Raw genomic sequence first — 15,583 nt, forward strand, 5'->3', positions numbered from 1 at the left:
ACGATATTATTATTTACTAGAATGTGTAAATACTCGAAAATATGATTACGACCCACTGTAGCACCTACGCTACATGACGTCAGAAGGCCACTAATACAAACATTTTGAAGTATTTACTGTGAAGTAATAAGTATTTTCTGTGTATTCAACCTCGAAGTAAAATGTTACAGAAGGATTTACTGAAAATAGAGTTGTAGATGATTTTTGGGTCGATAGAGGTTAAAGTTTTACTTACAATATTCTTGTTGTATGGGTAGCCATAAAGGCTTTTCAGTAATTTAAAAAAAGTTGCTATCGATTACATAAATATATCACGTATAGAAACATTTTGGCAGTTTGTAAAATAAAAGGTTTTAGCAACTATTACGAAGTGGTGTTTAATTTGCTGATACTGAAAAATGATCTTAATGTACAAAATCTACACTAAAATACAAATTGCTGAGCAAAGCAACGTTTATTATAAACGTTGCTTTGCTCAGCAATTTGTATTTAAATGTAAGTTATTCAATATAGCAAAGCTAGTATGAATTAGTTAGTTACAAAATCTAATCTCCACATAACGAGATTCTTTCATTTCACACAGTTTCTAAGCTAGAAGACTTGAAATCAGGCTTCTGTAGAATATCATATAAACGACTTGTCGAAGGGGCCGCGGTGGCTCACTGATAGAGCGCTCAACTTTGGAGCGTGGAGTCCCTGGTTCGACCAAGTTTGAGTCAAGTGGCTCGTTTCTTTCCACTTTCGCCATCCCTTCATTATCATCCATCTTATCATCACTCTCCCTTAGCCTCGGTGCATACTAGTGGGATGCTAAACTTTTTAAAAAATGTACAGAGGAGTTAGTCACAAAGAACATATCAAGAGAATATTGACACACGTAATATTCGAGTGTTTCGACGAATGATGGCACAAAGTATTCTTTTAACAATTCAATTTTATCCCGCAATACAGAATAATGTGTTCTTATAATTAATATTGAAGAAAGACCTCAAAATACTTTCAGTTCCACGGAAGACAATAATCACGTTATTTGCTAGTTGCTTAAAGAGAATGGCTCAAATTCGTACATCACTCAAATATATGAATAAAATTTAGGTTAATATTTGAACAGAGAGTGAGAGAGAAAAAAAAATTCAACAAGTAAATACTTCAATCTAACCGCAAATCATAAGTTACACGTACTAATATACTTAAGATGTCAGTAACTTGCATAAATGATGTTAGAGTAACATCAACCGGAATATTCAGCAATCTAGCCCGTTTATGAATCCTGTGAGACAGTTACCATAAAGAAAATTTGTAGTATCATCTATTAACACTAATGTACATGATAACTGAAACAGTCTCTTTTTCATCTTAATTTCGACATAGAATCACTTCAGAATAAAATTAAATAATGGAAGCAATATCCATAGAATACTTTCTAATGAAAGTACCTTCATATTTGATTTATCGCACCATTAAACTCGTTCAGTTTTCTCAACAGTTACGAAATAACTGAGACTAAGGTGTGCTGAAAGCAACACTGTCTTAATATTGAGGGGTAGAAAGCCGTAGACCTTTGTAACATCTAATAATGTACTCTCCTTTCAAGAAAAAGTGACGCAGACGTGCTGAAATGCGCAGCGTTGTCAAAGAATAGAAAACATTTCCTGTTTTGTAGATATTATGTAGTTGTCGTCTTTAATTACAAAATGATATGAGAATGAAAAAGAAACAAGAAACTATATTATGGCACTTTGAAAAACGTAACGTAAGCTTTTAGGAACAAATATCTCCACACGCATGGAATACAAAGGGGATATAATTACCAATACTCTTATCCAAAATAACACTAAGGCACAATTTTTGTTAACAGCACACTGGGGATACAGATTTGTTGGTAGATATGGTGTCTACAATTGAATTAAACCAAAATTTGAAAAAGTAAGCACATTAATTAAATACTAAAGTTATACACTGTAAATTCCGTCTTCAATATTATCAGCATCCGTGTTCACTATTTCAAGCATCAGTGACATTCTAATACTGTAGTAAACATTCGAACACAATCAAAGAGCGAATTCGCAGGCAATGTATTTAATGGAAACTAAATATAACTACAAAATAAATCACTACTTGAAACTACCACATATTAATTATCGTGTACCATAAAAATCTTAGCTTAGCGTAAAGGTTAAAGTATAAATGGCAACTTTGGTAAGAATAAATTCTTTCTTTATTTGTGGTAAAACGGCATACTGTCTACTAGTGCCAACTGTTTCGCACAAATACACAGCTTCATCACCTGCCTGCTACCTAATAGTACAGTGCTGAACAGCTGGGGCGTCCCTAATGAACCCGTCGTTTTCAAATATATTCATGTCTGGAAAGAACCTCCGACTAATGTATCTGAGAATGAGTGGAATATTACAAGTATAGCACATCTACTAACATATATTTGTTTAGAGTTACAGTTAAGTGTTATGTTGTAAATTCACTGAAAGGATTGGATTTACTTTTGAAAATAAGTCTCATTTTTGTTTACCTATCTTTTCAAATTCTCGTATTAGCGATATAAAAGTATAAAATAAGCATAATAGAGAATATTTTCCTTCGTTTATGTTACAAATATTTTCACTCTACCGTTGAATTCTAGATTATTTTCACGCAACATGTGAAATGAAATGATGATATGGAAATACTAACAGAACGTAAAATAAACATACACAGAAACTATAATACTTTCATGTATAACTAAGTAAGAATTTTACCTCAATGAAAACAAACGATGTCAAGTTTGCCTTCTCTGTGTTACTGATAATTATAACTATTCCTATGTTACCTACTGAAAACTAAATTCTTAGTCAATCCACATACTATTTTACACCAATGTTTCAGCTTCTGCTTTAGTATAAAATAGAAAAAGAAAGAAATAATAAAGTAAAAAAGCAGTACAAAAGTGACAAAATCAACAGTGAGAGGTAGTATATATTTCTTTTAAGTTAATGTACATATAATTCGCACTTAGAAACAACTCAGAGTTTTACATTTATACAACTATAAAAGAACGGAATAAATTTTTGTATGATTAATGGTTTAAAATACCTTGAAGTAACAGTAGGAAAACATTCCCTATTTCGATGAAACTCTTAAGAGAGTAAGCTTAGAAGCACAGGAAAATTATTTTCTTTCACGAAAAAAAATTAAATAAATAAATAAATAAAAATTAGCAATTATTTGGAGACCTTGGAAGTGGCCTCACTAAATATAACTTTTCACCCTGTTTGTTCGTATAAATAGGAGCCCGCTGGTAATGGTCCACCAGTTGATCCAATGTATGGAATTTTCGTTGCCCAATGCAGTATAATGCTCCTTCTACGTGAACTCGAAAATGTTTGTTCCTACCTGGTGCTTTCAGGGACACGGAATAATCTCCAAGCTGAAAAGTAAATTAATAAAATAAAAAAAATAAATCGAAGATTTTACCAGACGAATATTGGAAATAACGCTACATGTAACAGGAAAATGGTAGTTTATCTGCTAAAAGAATGATTCTAAATCAAGACAGTTAATTTACTGATTCGACAATTCAAAATTAATCTATTAGTGGAAAACTACAAGAGATTACTTCTTGCATAAGTAATCTTCGAAATACAAAATTCAAGGCAAGCAATCTTTTTAAAAACAACATTACTTTGTTATTTTATATCCATTAGAAGTAAAGTGTCAGTTTACATTCCTAAAATACGAGTTTTAGTTTCAACTAGAAAACTTAGTTTCAAAAAATGCCCATATTTTATTTATAGGGACTAGATAAATTTGTAGGTACTAAAATAAATGAATACATAAAAACGCACTTAAAAATATCTCCGCGCACGCGTAAAATAAGCCGCAGAAAAGACTAATTCGGACTTAAGTTACTACTACAGCATTTATAAAATACGAAAAATACATATATGTGTTACTTTCAATCACGTTAATAATGTTACTATTATAACAAGTGGTGCTGTGCATTGTAGAGGCGTGCGGAAGTTTCTTTTTTCTTTTTAACTAATTACACTGGTATACAAATAAATAAATAAACAAAGTTTCTGTCACAAGAACAAAACAAACTGTTTCTGGAAGATAATTTGGCCCTGAATCCAGATCAAATTGCTGAATTTCTCCATCGGCCTCAGTTTTCATGTGAAAGTGGTTTCTCTGCATGCGTATGACAGCTTACGTATTATATGTATTTGCCATAAAGACATGGTCTCGCAAAGTTTTTAAAAAGGAATGAGCAGCTTAGAAGTAAAAATCAAGAAACTTACCTAAAAATGTTATCTACCCGATTTCCTGAAAAACTTTGCCTCAGGAATGTCCCGTTGTAAGGTCCAGCAATAATCAGACAACAATGCTGAACTCCACTTCCCTCGATAACGCTTTTGAGAAATATCCTGATGAAATCGTTCACCATATTCGCCACTAATGGCACCAAGGTTATCCGGGAAGAAGTCCGAATGGTCGTTCAGGAAATGCAGTTTAAGTTACATATTACATCCCATACGGTGATATGATCTCACTAGTTCATGTACAGTCCACAGCAGAAAACCTGCAACATGAGCCTGTAAGTTTATTGTGAAACAACGAAGTCTTTCGCTCCAAAATAAGTGTGAAGGGGAGGACGCCGAGGTTTCTCCTGGCGTGATTCGTGCCACTTAGACCTTATGTTGATTCCCTGGACTGTTAGGCGTAGTTTCACAATACATGCTCATGTTGCAGGTTTTTAGCAGGGGACTTTACAATATCGCCATAATCCTCTGCCTTATGCTGCCTAAAAAGTTCTTGCACAACTTATAAAGGACATTCATGCCATTTTCTCAACATCACTCAAAAAGTCAACAAAATTCTCATCATTCATTAATTCCCTAATTTGTGGTATTAAAAGATTCCTTTATTTTAGCATCACTGATCATTGGAAACTTCTGTCGCAAGTACATGAATTCACGTGACGTTTGGTCCACACCTTTCACGAAGTGTTTGATAAGTCCCAATTTAATGTCCAGTGGAGGTAAATACACATTTTTAGGGTTAACAAGAGGAGTATTCGCCACATTTTTATGTCGAGTAGCAGTTCATTGCGAGCAGGACACTTCTTTCCACAATAGTGAATTTTTCTGTCTCTGCTGTCCCACTCGCATAGAAAGCAGAAGTACTTTGTGTACCCTGGCCGCATGCCAAGCACAACAGCAATTACTTTTAGATCTCCACAGATATTCCATTTGTATTTGTCATATTAAATAAGAGTGAGAAGCAGTTTAAAAGTCTCGTAAGTCTCCTTAAGGTTAACTGCGTGAGCAAACGGAACAGAAGGAAATTTGTTCCCGTTGTGAAGAACTGCTTTGAGACTCTATTTACTAGAATCTATGAACAGACACCACTCATTTACATTGTATATATGGCCAAGAGTTTCCATAACGGATTCGATATTACAAAAAAAAAAAAAAAAAAAAAAAAAAAAAAAAAAAAAAAAAAAAATTCCTTAGAGAAATATGCAGAAAAACCAGCACTGCGGTCACGAGAAACACTTTTGCATCGGGAGAAAGAAGATTCCACCTTTTGAATAGCGAGGCTAAAAGCTCAGACTGCTGCTTAGACAAATTTAAATCGCGAACAAGATCGCTGAAATCACCTTGTGTCAAAATGTGTGGGGTATTTGATTCACAGGGCAATTCAAATCTTGGGTCGGCATGAGTGGATCCCCCATCTTCTGAACCTTCTTCATGCTCGTTACCAGATTCATCGTCACTCATTATCACATTTTCTGGAGGCACTGATACCGCTAATTCCTCACTGTGGCATACAGATCTCATAGCAGATGGTAAATTAGGGTACTGCACACTCTTCTTTGTTTTAGACGTGATTCCAGCTATTTTTGTTAGACAAAAATAACAGTCTGTTGTGTGATCCGTTTGTTCCCGCCAAATCATGGGAATAGCGAACAGCATATGTCGTGAACCATTTGCCCAGCCTGTCAGGAGTCTAACACATGTCAAGCAGCATATGTGGGGGAGGGGGGGGCATTTCTTGTCCTGGTCGCCAACTTTACGAGCGGGGTCAATTGTCGTTTTTGCGGCTTGAGAGTCACCTCTCCACAGATATAACAAGAATTTGCGCTACTGACACAGGTACGCGGCATTTTCTTCTTCTGGATGACAACAATACTCAAATTTCACTAACCTAGAACAACACGCAACCACTTCCCACGCTATCAGAACTCACAATGCTGCGACACAGGTGGCAAGAATCAAAATGCAATTCTATGTGACTGAATGTTGCCAAATGTCACTCATTTTCTGGAGTGTGTTCCTTGAATTCAGGGCCTTGCACTTTTCTCGATTTTATCTTACTTGCTCTCAACTTCAATTCAATCAATAAATCCGCAAGTTACTTAAATTCAGCCATGGCAAAATAAAACATATGCAGCGCTTTTACCGATTTTCAAGGGTTTCAATAAGGAGCGGGTAGCATGTCACAAGAAAACAGCCCGATACATACACAAAAACTGATTTCATTTTCGAATTAGCACCCTCGACTTAGCTTAGAACACTATTTAGATTCCTTGTAACAAAATCCTTGTTGAGCAGTGTTATCTTAATCACCTTACTCCTCACTAATTTGAATCCACATTAACACAAGTAATTCTTAAGTCTTAAAAATAAGATTTTCTAAGACCAAAATTATCATTAACATATTTTTTTTAAAATAAGAAAGAAGTGGTTAATTAACTTCCACATAATTTACTGGTTTGTCCCTAAGCAGTAAGGACTGTGTAAAACCTTCAACAGGATATGCACTATATTATATCAAAAGGATTAATGTATGTATGTATATGCAGCATCATCCATGGGCTTCTCTGCCCACTGGTCTACTGGTTGGGGCGCGTCTTTGATGCACGTGGTGCTAGGTTCGATTTCCGGCGAGACAGCATTAAAATTGAAACGCATTATAGCGGATTTCACCTTAAACTGCAGGTCTACATCTAATATTATGCTGACAATACTACTGCATTCATGCGCTACCATACAGGCCCAATAGCATCGCCTTGCTTCAAACCGGAATAAACTGAAATCTTGCTCGCAGTGACTATCTAGCACGGGTTGGTGCTAGCTTTTTGTGTACATATATAATTATATATTCGTAGAACGCTGCATCAAGAATTGCAACGTCACCTTCAGAATACGATGTTTGCTGGCATTAAATATTGATTATGTCAAAAAGACAGGGAATCCCAAGTATATGTAAAACTAAACGAACTGACTCACGGGAACGGGTACTTCCTGTTCATGTGAAAAGAATGTGTATATATAGTTTTGTATGTATATATAGTTTGTGTGTTAAAGCGTGGCTCTTGAATGCCTGGAACAATTTCAAACTTGGTACACACATAATATACAATTTAGAAAAATGTTGACAACTCTAGGGGGGCAAGAAGGTGTATTAGTGAAAATAATCGAAAACAACCGATATTATAAAGGTAACCAAGAAAGTTCTGTCGCCTTTTGTGGAGGTATGTGTTCAATGGAGCCTCACACCGTGAGTTGAATGCGAATGGAGATAAGACGAAGTCAGTTGTTGGAGTGGGTATATTCAACATACTACCTGCCTGTGGCAGTTCAGTTACACCGTGAACTCGCGTAAAGGACAGAGTGAACATGGGACCTTCACAGAGCGTCATGTATGCTGTACGAGTTCAAAATGGGATCAAACGCCGCTGCAGCGGGGCGGAAGATATGCCAGGCCTTTGGTCAGGGTGTCGTGATTACGCGGACAGCGCAGCGGTGGTTTAACAAGTTTAAGGACGGTGATGGAACACTCGATGACGCACCACGTGCGGGAAGCCATTTTTGGACAGGTGACATGCGATGAGAGGTGGGTCCTGTACGAAGCTCCACGGCGCCATCATCATTAGTTAGCATCCCATGAACTGGTTCCAAAATAGCCGAAACCAGCACTGCACCAGAAGGTCCTCTGTGTGTTTGGTGGACTGTTCGTGCATCGTACATCGGGAACTACTACCAGCTAGTCAGAGCATCAATGCAACTGTGTACTGTCAGTAGTTGAACAGTGTTAAAAAAAAATAAAAAAGCTCTGGAGCCAGCACTTCTGAATCAGCAAACGGGTCCCCTGTTACAGACAACGCTAAGATGACCCGGAACATGACTCTACGCGTTGGATAGGAAATACTATTGCATCCGCCATATTCCCGGACATGGCACCGTCTGATTATCACCTGTTTCATTCCTTGGACAATCATCTTAGAGGACACCAGCTTAAATCCCCAGTAGAGGTGCTAAATGCAGTTGATACCTTCTTCGCTTCACAGTCCACCAAGTTCTACCGCGATGGATTCCATGGTCTTCCAGAACGTTGTCAGGTCGTCGATGCTAATGGAGACTATTTTTATCTTCCAGGTACGTCTTAGTGACAATTCGATGTTCGAAGGTGGTTGGTGAAAAAGCGACAGAACTTTCTTGGTTACCTTATAGTATCGAAAACATAGTTTCCTGGGTTGCTATGGTGATTGGTGACATTATCCAATGACATTTCTGGGCAATAAATCTCTAGTGACTGGGGAAACGGCACGTATAAATAATAGTCGAAAAGGAGCAATATTAATGTTTAATCCAAAGTTTTTGGGGTCAATGTGATAATTGGTGACACCTGTAATGACATTTAACTCCAAATTAGGCAGGAAGGGGTATATTGGGTGGCGTAGGAGTCCAAAGGGATGGCAACGCTTTCCGCCCAGAACTAACAAGGATGACGCCAAAAGCGTTGCTCATCATTATTTATTTCACTCACTCATTAATTTCCGACAGGCAGTAGCGGCAACGCCGAAAGCGTTCCCCGAAAATAAGAAGGGTGTTCGTTATTTCTAAAAGTACTGGAGAGGTTTGAGAAAAGCTTTCGGATCTCACCCTAAACGAAGGGAAAATTCCAAGCTACACCTCCTCGCGGGAGAACGCAGGCAATGTCTTGAGCAGCTAATGTAGGTGGAGGTCCGGAATAAGGAGTCAGCTTCTACTAAGTGTCAACGGCCTTTTCAGAGGGAGGATAAGCGGGTAAAGGTCAGGGCAACTTCTTGGCCTTAAGAGGGGAAACTGTCCTAAAAGGCGGATGAACCACAAGATGGTCAACGGCATGGAGATGTGGAAAGGAAATGGAGACAATACCACATTAATATCTTCTTCCAAGGAGGGACGAAGGAGGAGAATAAATAAAATGATGGTTCTTCCTGAGGTAAAACATTCCATAGGTAAAATAGTCCCCCGTTCGGATCTCTGGGTGGGAATTACTTCGGGAAGAATCATCAGAGGAGAATATTATAATAATAATAATAACTAACTAACTAACTCTATGGCCTATGGAACCCGGAGGTTCAATGCCGCGTTCACAAAAGCTCTCCACTGACTTCTATCCTTAGCTAACTGCATCCAGTTTCTACTTCGTATTCCAATCTCTGCGAGATCCATCTTAATATTGTCCTCCCATCTGCGCCTAGGTCTTCCTAATGGTCGTTTTCCGATTGGTCTTCCAGTCAAGACTTTGAAAGCGTTTCTACTTTCTTCCATTCTAGCTACATGACCCGCCCACCTAAGCCTCCTAGACTTGACGACCCTAACAATGTTGGGTAGACCATATAAATTATGTAGTTCTTCGTTATGAAGTTTCCGCCATTCCCAATTCCCGTTCCTCTTGGGTCCGAATATTCGTCTCAGGATCTTGTTCTCAAATACTTTCAGTCTATGTTCTTCCCTCAGAGTAAGTGACCATGTTTCGCAGCCATACAGAACAACAGGCATAATTATCGTTTTGTATATTTTAAGCTTCAAATTCCTCGACAGAATTCGCGACGACAAGAGATTTTCAACCGAATAGTAACACGAATTCCTGCTTTTAGTCGACATTTAATTTCTTCGTGAATATGATTTTCCTCTGTTAATATTGATCCTAAATATTTGAAACTATCCACTTTATCAAAAGTATTATTTAATATTTTAACGCATCCATAATTTGCTGTATTCCGGTCCCGACGCACTTCCATGTATTTAGTTTTCTCTGCATTTACTTCTAAACACATGTCCCTGCAAGCGTTTAATAAGATCTCTGCATTTCTTTCTATTGTTCTCCTATCATCCCCTATTAAATTTACATCATCGGCATATGCCATAACCTGGTGAATACCGTTCAACTGTAGGCCCTGGTTGCTATCTTTGATTTTCCTTATAGCGTATTCCAGAACGAAGTTAAATAATAATGGCGACAACGCATCTCCTTGTTTCAGGCCATTTTCGACGTGAAATCTCGTGGACAAAAATCTTCCTACCCGCACTTTACTTTGGGATTCATTTAAACATATCTTAATTAATCTAATTAGCTTTCTCGGTATTCCAAGTTCTGTAAGAACGTTGTATAATGTTTCTCTCCTAACCGAGTCGTACGCCTTTCTAAAATCAATAAATAGTTGATGTACTGGGGTATTGTATTCCCACTTTTTTTCGAGTATTTGGCGAATGGTAAATATTTGATCGATAGTTGATCGATTTCGTCTAAATCCGCACTGATAATCTCCAATAATTTCATCTGCGTATGGGGTCAGTCTTGCTAACAGAATATTTGAAAGGATTTTATAGGATGTTGACAGAAGAGAAATGCCTCGATAGTTATTACAGTCAGTTTTGTCGCCTTTCTTGTGAATTGGAACAATGATTGATTCTTTCCACTCTTGTGGCAATTCTTCCTTGTTCCAGATAAGGAGAATGAGTTTGTGTATCTTGTTCCACAATTTTTCGCCCCCAGCTAAAATTAACTCAGCCGGAATTTCATCTACACCCGGAGATTTGTGTTTTTTAATTTCTTTATAGCGGTTTCTACTTCTATTCGGTTGGGTTCTGGAATATACGGTTCTGCGGTGTGTATCTCCTTTTCTCAACGCACACTAGTTTTTGGTTGCGTGTTAAGCAAATCGTCAAAGAAATCTTTCCATCTATTTAAGATGCTATCCGTGTCAGTGAGAACTGTACCGTCAGATTTCTTTAATATATAAGCAGAGGTTGATAGCCTTTCTTAAATTCGTTGATTCCCTTATACATGTCCCGGATGTTTTTATTTTTACTATTATCTTCAAGTTCCTTAATTTTAGCTTTCAGAAAATCGCGTTTCTTTGTTCTAAAAGTTTTGGAAGTTTCCCGCCTGATATCTGCGAAATTTTGTGTAGTTATTTCATTAGGATTTTGTAGCCAGCGTAATTTTGCCTGTTTTCTCTTTTCTGCTAGTTTAATGCATTCCTGGTCGAACCATGGTTTGTTCCTACGTATTTCCGCGCGTCCAAATTTTTCTTTTGCTGAAATTTTAATGCTATCTCTAATTTCAATCCATGTATCCTCAACGCTAGTGCACTCCGAATCTTCTAAAGCCGAGAATCTATTCGAAACTTCAATCTGGTATTTCTCTCTTACCTGGCTCTCTTCTAATTTCTTTAAATTGAATCTCTCCGTTTTCGGACAATGAATATTACCTTTATTCAACGATAACCTCTCTCGTATTATCGCTACTACCAGGTAGTGATCAGTGTCACAATCAGCCCCTCTAAACGACCGGACATCAATAATAATAATAATAATAATAATAATAATAATAATAAAAATAAAAATAAAACTTTCATTTCAGCATAGGAACCTGGAACGTACAGACTTTATGATGTATGAATGAACTTGAAAACTTAAAAGTGGAAATGGACAAATGTAAAGTGAACATAGTGGGCTTAAGTGAAGTGAGATGGCCAGGAAAAGGTGAGACAGTATCGGGAAATTACACGATATTCTATTCGGGCGGCGTTAAGGCCGAGAATGGTGTCGTGATAGCAATGACAAATGAAGTAGCAAGAAGTGTAACCAAAATGGAACGCTGAAGTGACCGCTTGATGTTTGTAAAACTAAACGCAAAACCAGTGGATATTGTGGTAATACAAGTATGTATGCCAACAAGCGAACATGATGACAATGAAGTAGAACTACTGTATGATGAGATTAGCGACATATTGTACTAGGAGGGAAGAGGTAAGGTCAACGCCATAGTAATGTGAGATTTTAACAGCGTAGTTGAAGGAGCCGTGAATCAGGTGATGGGACCATTTGGACTAGGTAAAAGAAACAACGGCGAAATGCTTATCGACTTCTGAAGGCAACACGATATGGTGGTGACGAACACGTGGTTTAAGAAAAGAAAAACTAAGTTGTATACATGGAAAAGTTCAGGAGATAAGAAACACTACCAAATCGATTACATTCTTGTGAATTAACGTTTCAGGAACAGTGTACGAGACGTGAGGACATTACCGGAAGCGGATATCGATTCGAATCACAACCTCCTAGTGGCGGAAGTGCACACCCGGTTGAAGGCAATCAAGAAAAACGGGAGGAGAAATCGAAAATAAAACTTAGAGCGACTAAGAAGTATGGACAGTGATGTGAAAGAAGATATTAGAGAAAATTTCTGTGAGATTTGCGATATGGTAGACAATGTAGAAAATAGTTGCGGAAAACTTACTTAAACAGATTCTACTTGACACACTCCACAACAACATTGGCAAGATGGAAAAAGCACCGAGAAAACCATGGGTAACTGAAGCAATGCTTAAGAAGATGGAAGAATGCAGAAGGGCGACACCAAAGAATACAGAAGGTAAATAATGAATTGAGAAGAGAAACGGGCAAAGCCAAAGAAAAGTACATGCAACAGTTATGTGAAGAAATAATGGAACTTCAATGGCGTGGCAGATATGATCTGATGTATCAGAATGACAAGAATTAGAAGGGAAAGGTAACAAATGCATACGCACATTTGGAATCGAAGATCACCAAGGTCATGTAGTTACTGGCCATTAAAGAATTCTTCGAGTTTGGGAGGAATACATAAAAGATCTGTATAATCAGAAGTACCGCCCCAAAAATATTGCGATCGAAGCAGAGGAAGAGGTGGACAATGAAGAAAAAGGACCCAGTATATTGAAAAGTGAAGTAGTACCAGCCATCAAGGATTGCGGAGGAAGGCCATTGGAGATGTTGACATACCAGCAGATTTCCTCAAGGGATTAGGAGACAATGCAATGAAAGTATTGACTTCACTTATTAACAAGATGTACAAGAGTGGAGAATGGTCAAAGGATTTTCTTGATGTTAAATGATTGCATTACCCAAGAAAAAGGAAGCAAAGAAGTGCAGCGATCATTGAACCATCAGCCTTATTTCGAACATTGGAAAAATTATTGCGCGTATACTGAACAGATGGCTGGAAAACAAGATAGAAGATATGCTGGAGGAAGATCAATTCGGATTCCGGGAAGGAAAAGGTACCAGAGATGCCATTGGGGTCGATGAGAATTATCTCAGAACGAGTTCTGGACGAAGAGTTGTATTTGTGCTTCATAGACAGGCAAAAAGTTTTCGGCAGGGTCAATTGGACGAAACTTTTGCAAATACTTAAAGAAATTGGGGTCAACTGGAGAGATCGACGGTTTATTCGCAAACTGTACACAGGGCAACGAGTCAAGATGCACCTGAATAAAGGAGAAACCAATAGTGTGAAGATTGGGAGAGGAATCAGACAAGGATGTAGTATGTCGCCGCAACTATTCAACATTTACAGTGAATGGTTAATGAAGGAAGCATTAATGGGAATTGGAGATTTCAAGACTGGAGGGCAGATCATTAACAAGATCAGATATACAGATGATATGGTTATTATAGCTAGAACCGAAGGACTACAGGAGATGATTGACAAAATAGTTGACACTGGGAAACTATATGGTCTGCAAATCAACATCGAAAAATCGAAAGTCCTCTAATAGTGTTGGCAGTTAGTTTACTAAAAAGTGTATTTATCTATCAGTATTCAGTGTCCCAAATGTGGAAAAAGGCCTACAGAGGTGTACACCCACTATTTCACACCAGACGTCAACACTGTATAGGCGCTGGCGTTCCACTTGCCGAAGCGAATGTGGATTTGTTATAGATCAATAGGGTATGTTCCTTAGGTTAACGTTTTCGTGATTGATCAAGGTTGCCTCGTCGGTGAGTAGGATACCCGACAAATCTGGAGTGTCGTGTCGTAAAACCCATATGCAAAACCGAACACAGTTCATTCCCATGTAGTTCTTGATGGATGATGGATATATGGGTGAAACGCATGTCTATGCAGAATGAGTAATGCACTTCCCTGACTCATACCACCGTCCCTGGCAATATCATCGGAGCTAATGTGTGGATTCACAGTAACAGCGGTTAGAACATTTGTTGCACCCACCTCGTCTGTAATTGGCTTGTTCCACACACGTTATCATGGAGTTACACTTTCAGTGTTCCTTAATTTCACAGAGAGCTTACCAAAAAGATGTCGCGATAGCTGCCGTCTGTCCGGATATGTTTCGGCGTATACATGGTAGGCATATGACGTATTCTTCCTGGATTCTCCATAGATCAGGATTATGTCGGCCTTTTCTGCGTTTCTAAATACCATCGTCTTCGCTCTTACCACTCCGACTGGCTGCTATGAACTAACACGATCTCGTGGCTCGACAGTCGCAACTTGATCCGCGTAAAGGACTGCTCTGTCAAACACTTCAGATGGCATAATACCGAAGTACTGGGATCAAGTGGGTAACTTGTCTTTCTGTTTACAATCATTCCCATGGTTATTTTCCGTTACTATGTGCAGTAGAAGCATGAGATAAACGGCGTAATGTTTCACCGCATGTGCTCTTTCATATTATCCACTTTTGTCTATCATTCCACTACAAAAATTCACGTCGTTCCTGATGCCCCATTTGTCGATATTTTTCCTACTTCACCAAATCTCCGTTTGACGAGCCCCAATTGATATTGCTGTTTACCGCAAACCGTATATAGCTAGCATTTCTCGCTTCTTCGGTATTTCTGGTAGTACTTTCAGATGCTTCACGATATATATATATATATATATATGCCATTATATACTAAGATATTAAGCTTCCATATAAGAGTTTTTTGTAGACGGAAGGGAAAAACCAGAAACTTCTCAGCTTCCTCGTATTTATGTCTATAAAATTTGGTGGTATTGGTAATTGAGTAATCGGATACCATCCACTTATCCAATTACTCACTACCAATTCCTCCAAATTTTATAGACAATAATTGAGTAATCGGATACCATCCACTTATCCGATTACTCACTACCAATTCCTCCAAATTTTATAGACATAAATACGAGGATATAATTATGGTAGGGTTGTTTGTAATCAAGAGTACTGGATAAACAGTGCTTCCAGAGAGGTTGTGTGTGAACCTTGGAGTCGAAATAAAGGGTTTGTTTGGTGAATACTGTCATTTCTGGATTACGTACGGACAGTGGTCCGTTTCTTGGTGATAATCGATGCTGCAATTCCAGAGAGGTCATCAACTCATGATGAAGGCGAGGAGCCATCAACCGGAAAGTTCATACACAAATTTCCAACGACAAGTACTCGTCTGTCAAGAGAAGGAAATTAACGAGAGAGATCATGGTGAGATGCAAACTAATGTGG

At 38.1% G+C, this 15,583-nt stretch overlaps 1 protein-coding gene across 8 annotated transcripts in view; it reads right to left on the minus strand.

The window, feature by feature from the left end:
• Positions 1 to 661: 661 nt before the first annotated feature.
• dock (SH2/SH3 adaptor protein dock) overlaps positions 662 to 15,583 on the minus strand; it is a 180,521-nt gene continuing 165,599 nt past the window's right edge. For all 8 annotated transcript variants that reach the window (XM_081769257.1, XM_081769261.1, XM_081769256.1 and 5 more), the window contains one exon: positions 662 to 3,421. In XM_081769257.1, the coding sequence (XP_081625383.1) occupies positions 3,209 to 3,421 (213 nt within the window). In that variant the 3' untranslated portion in view covers positions 662 to 3,208. The remainder of the gene's footprint in view (positions 3,422 to 15,583) is intronic.

Source organism: Thermobia domestica, chromosome 8 (assembly GCF_964235325.1).
Source record: "Thermobia domestica chromosome 8, izTheDome1.hap1.1, whole genome shotgun sequence".
Classification (NCBI taxonomy): domain Eukaryota; kingdom Metazoa; phylum Arthropoda; class Insecta; order Zygentoma; family Lepismatidae; genus Thermobia; species Thermobia domestica.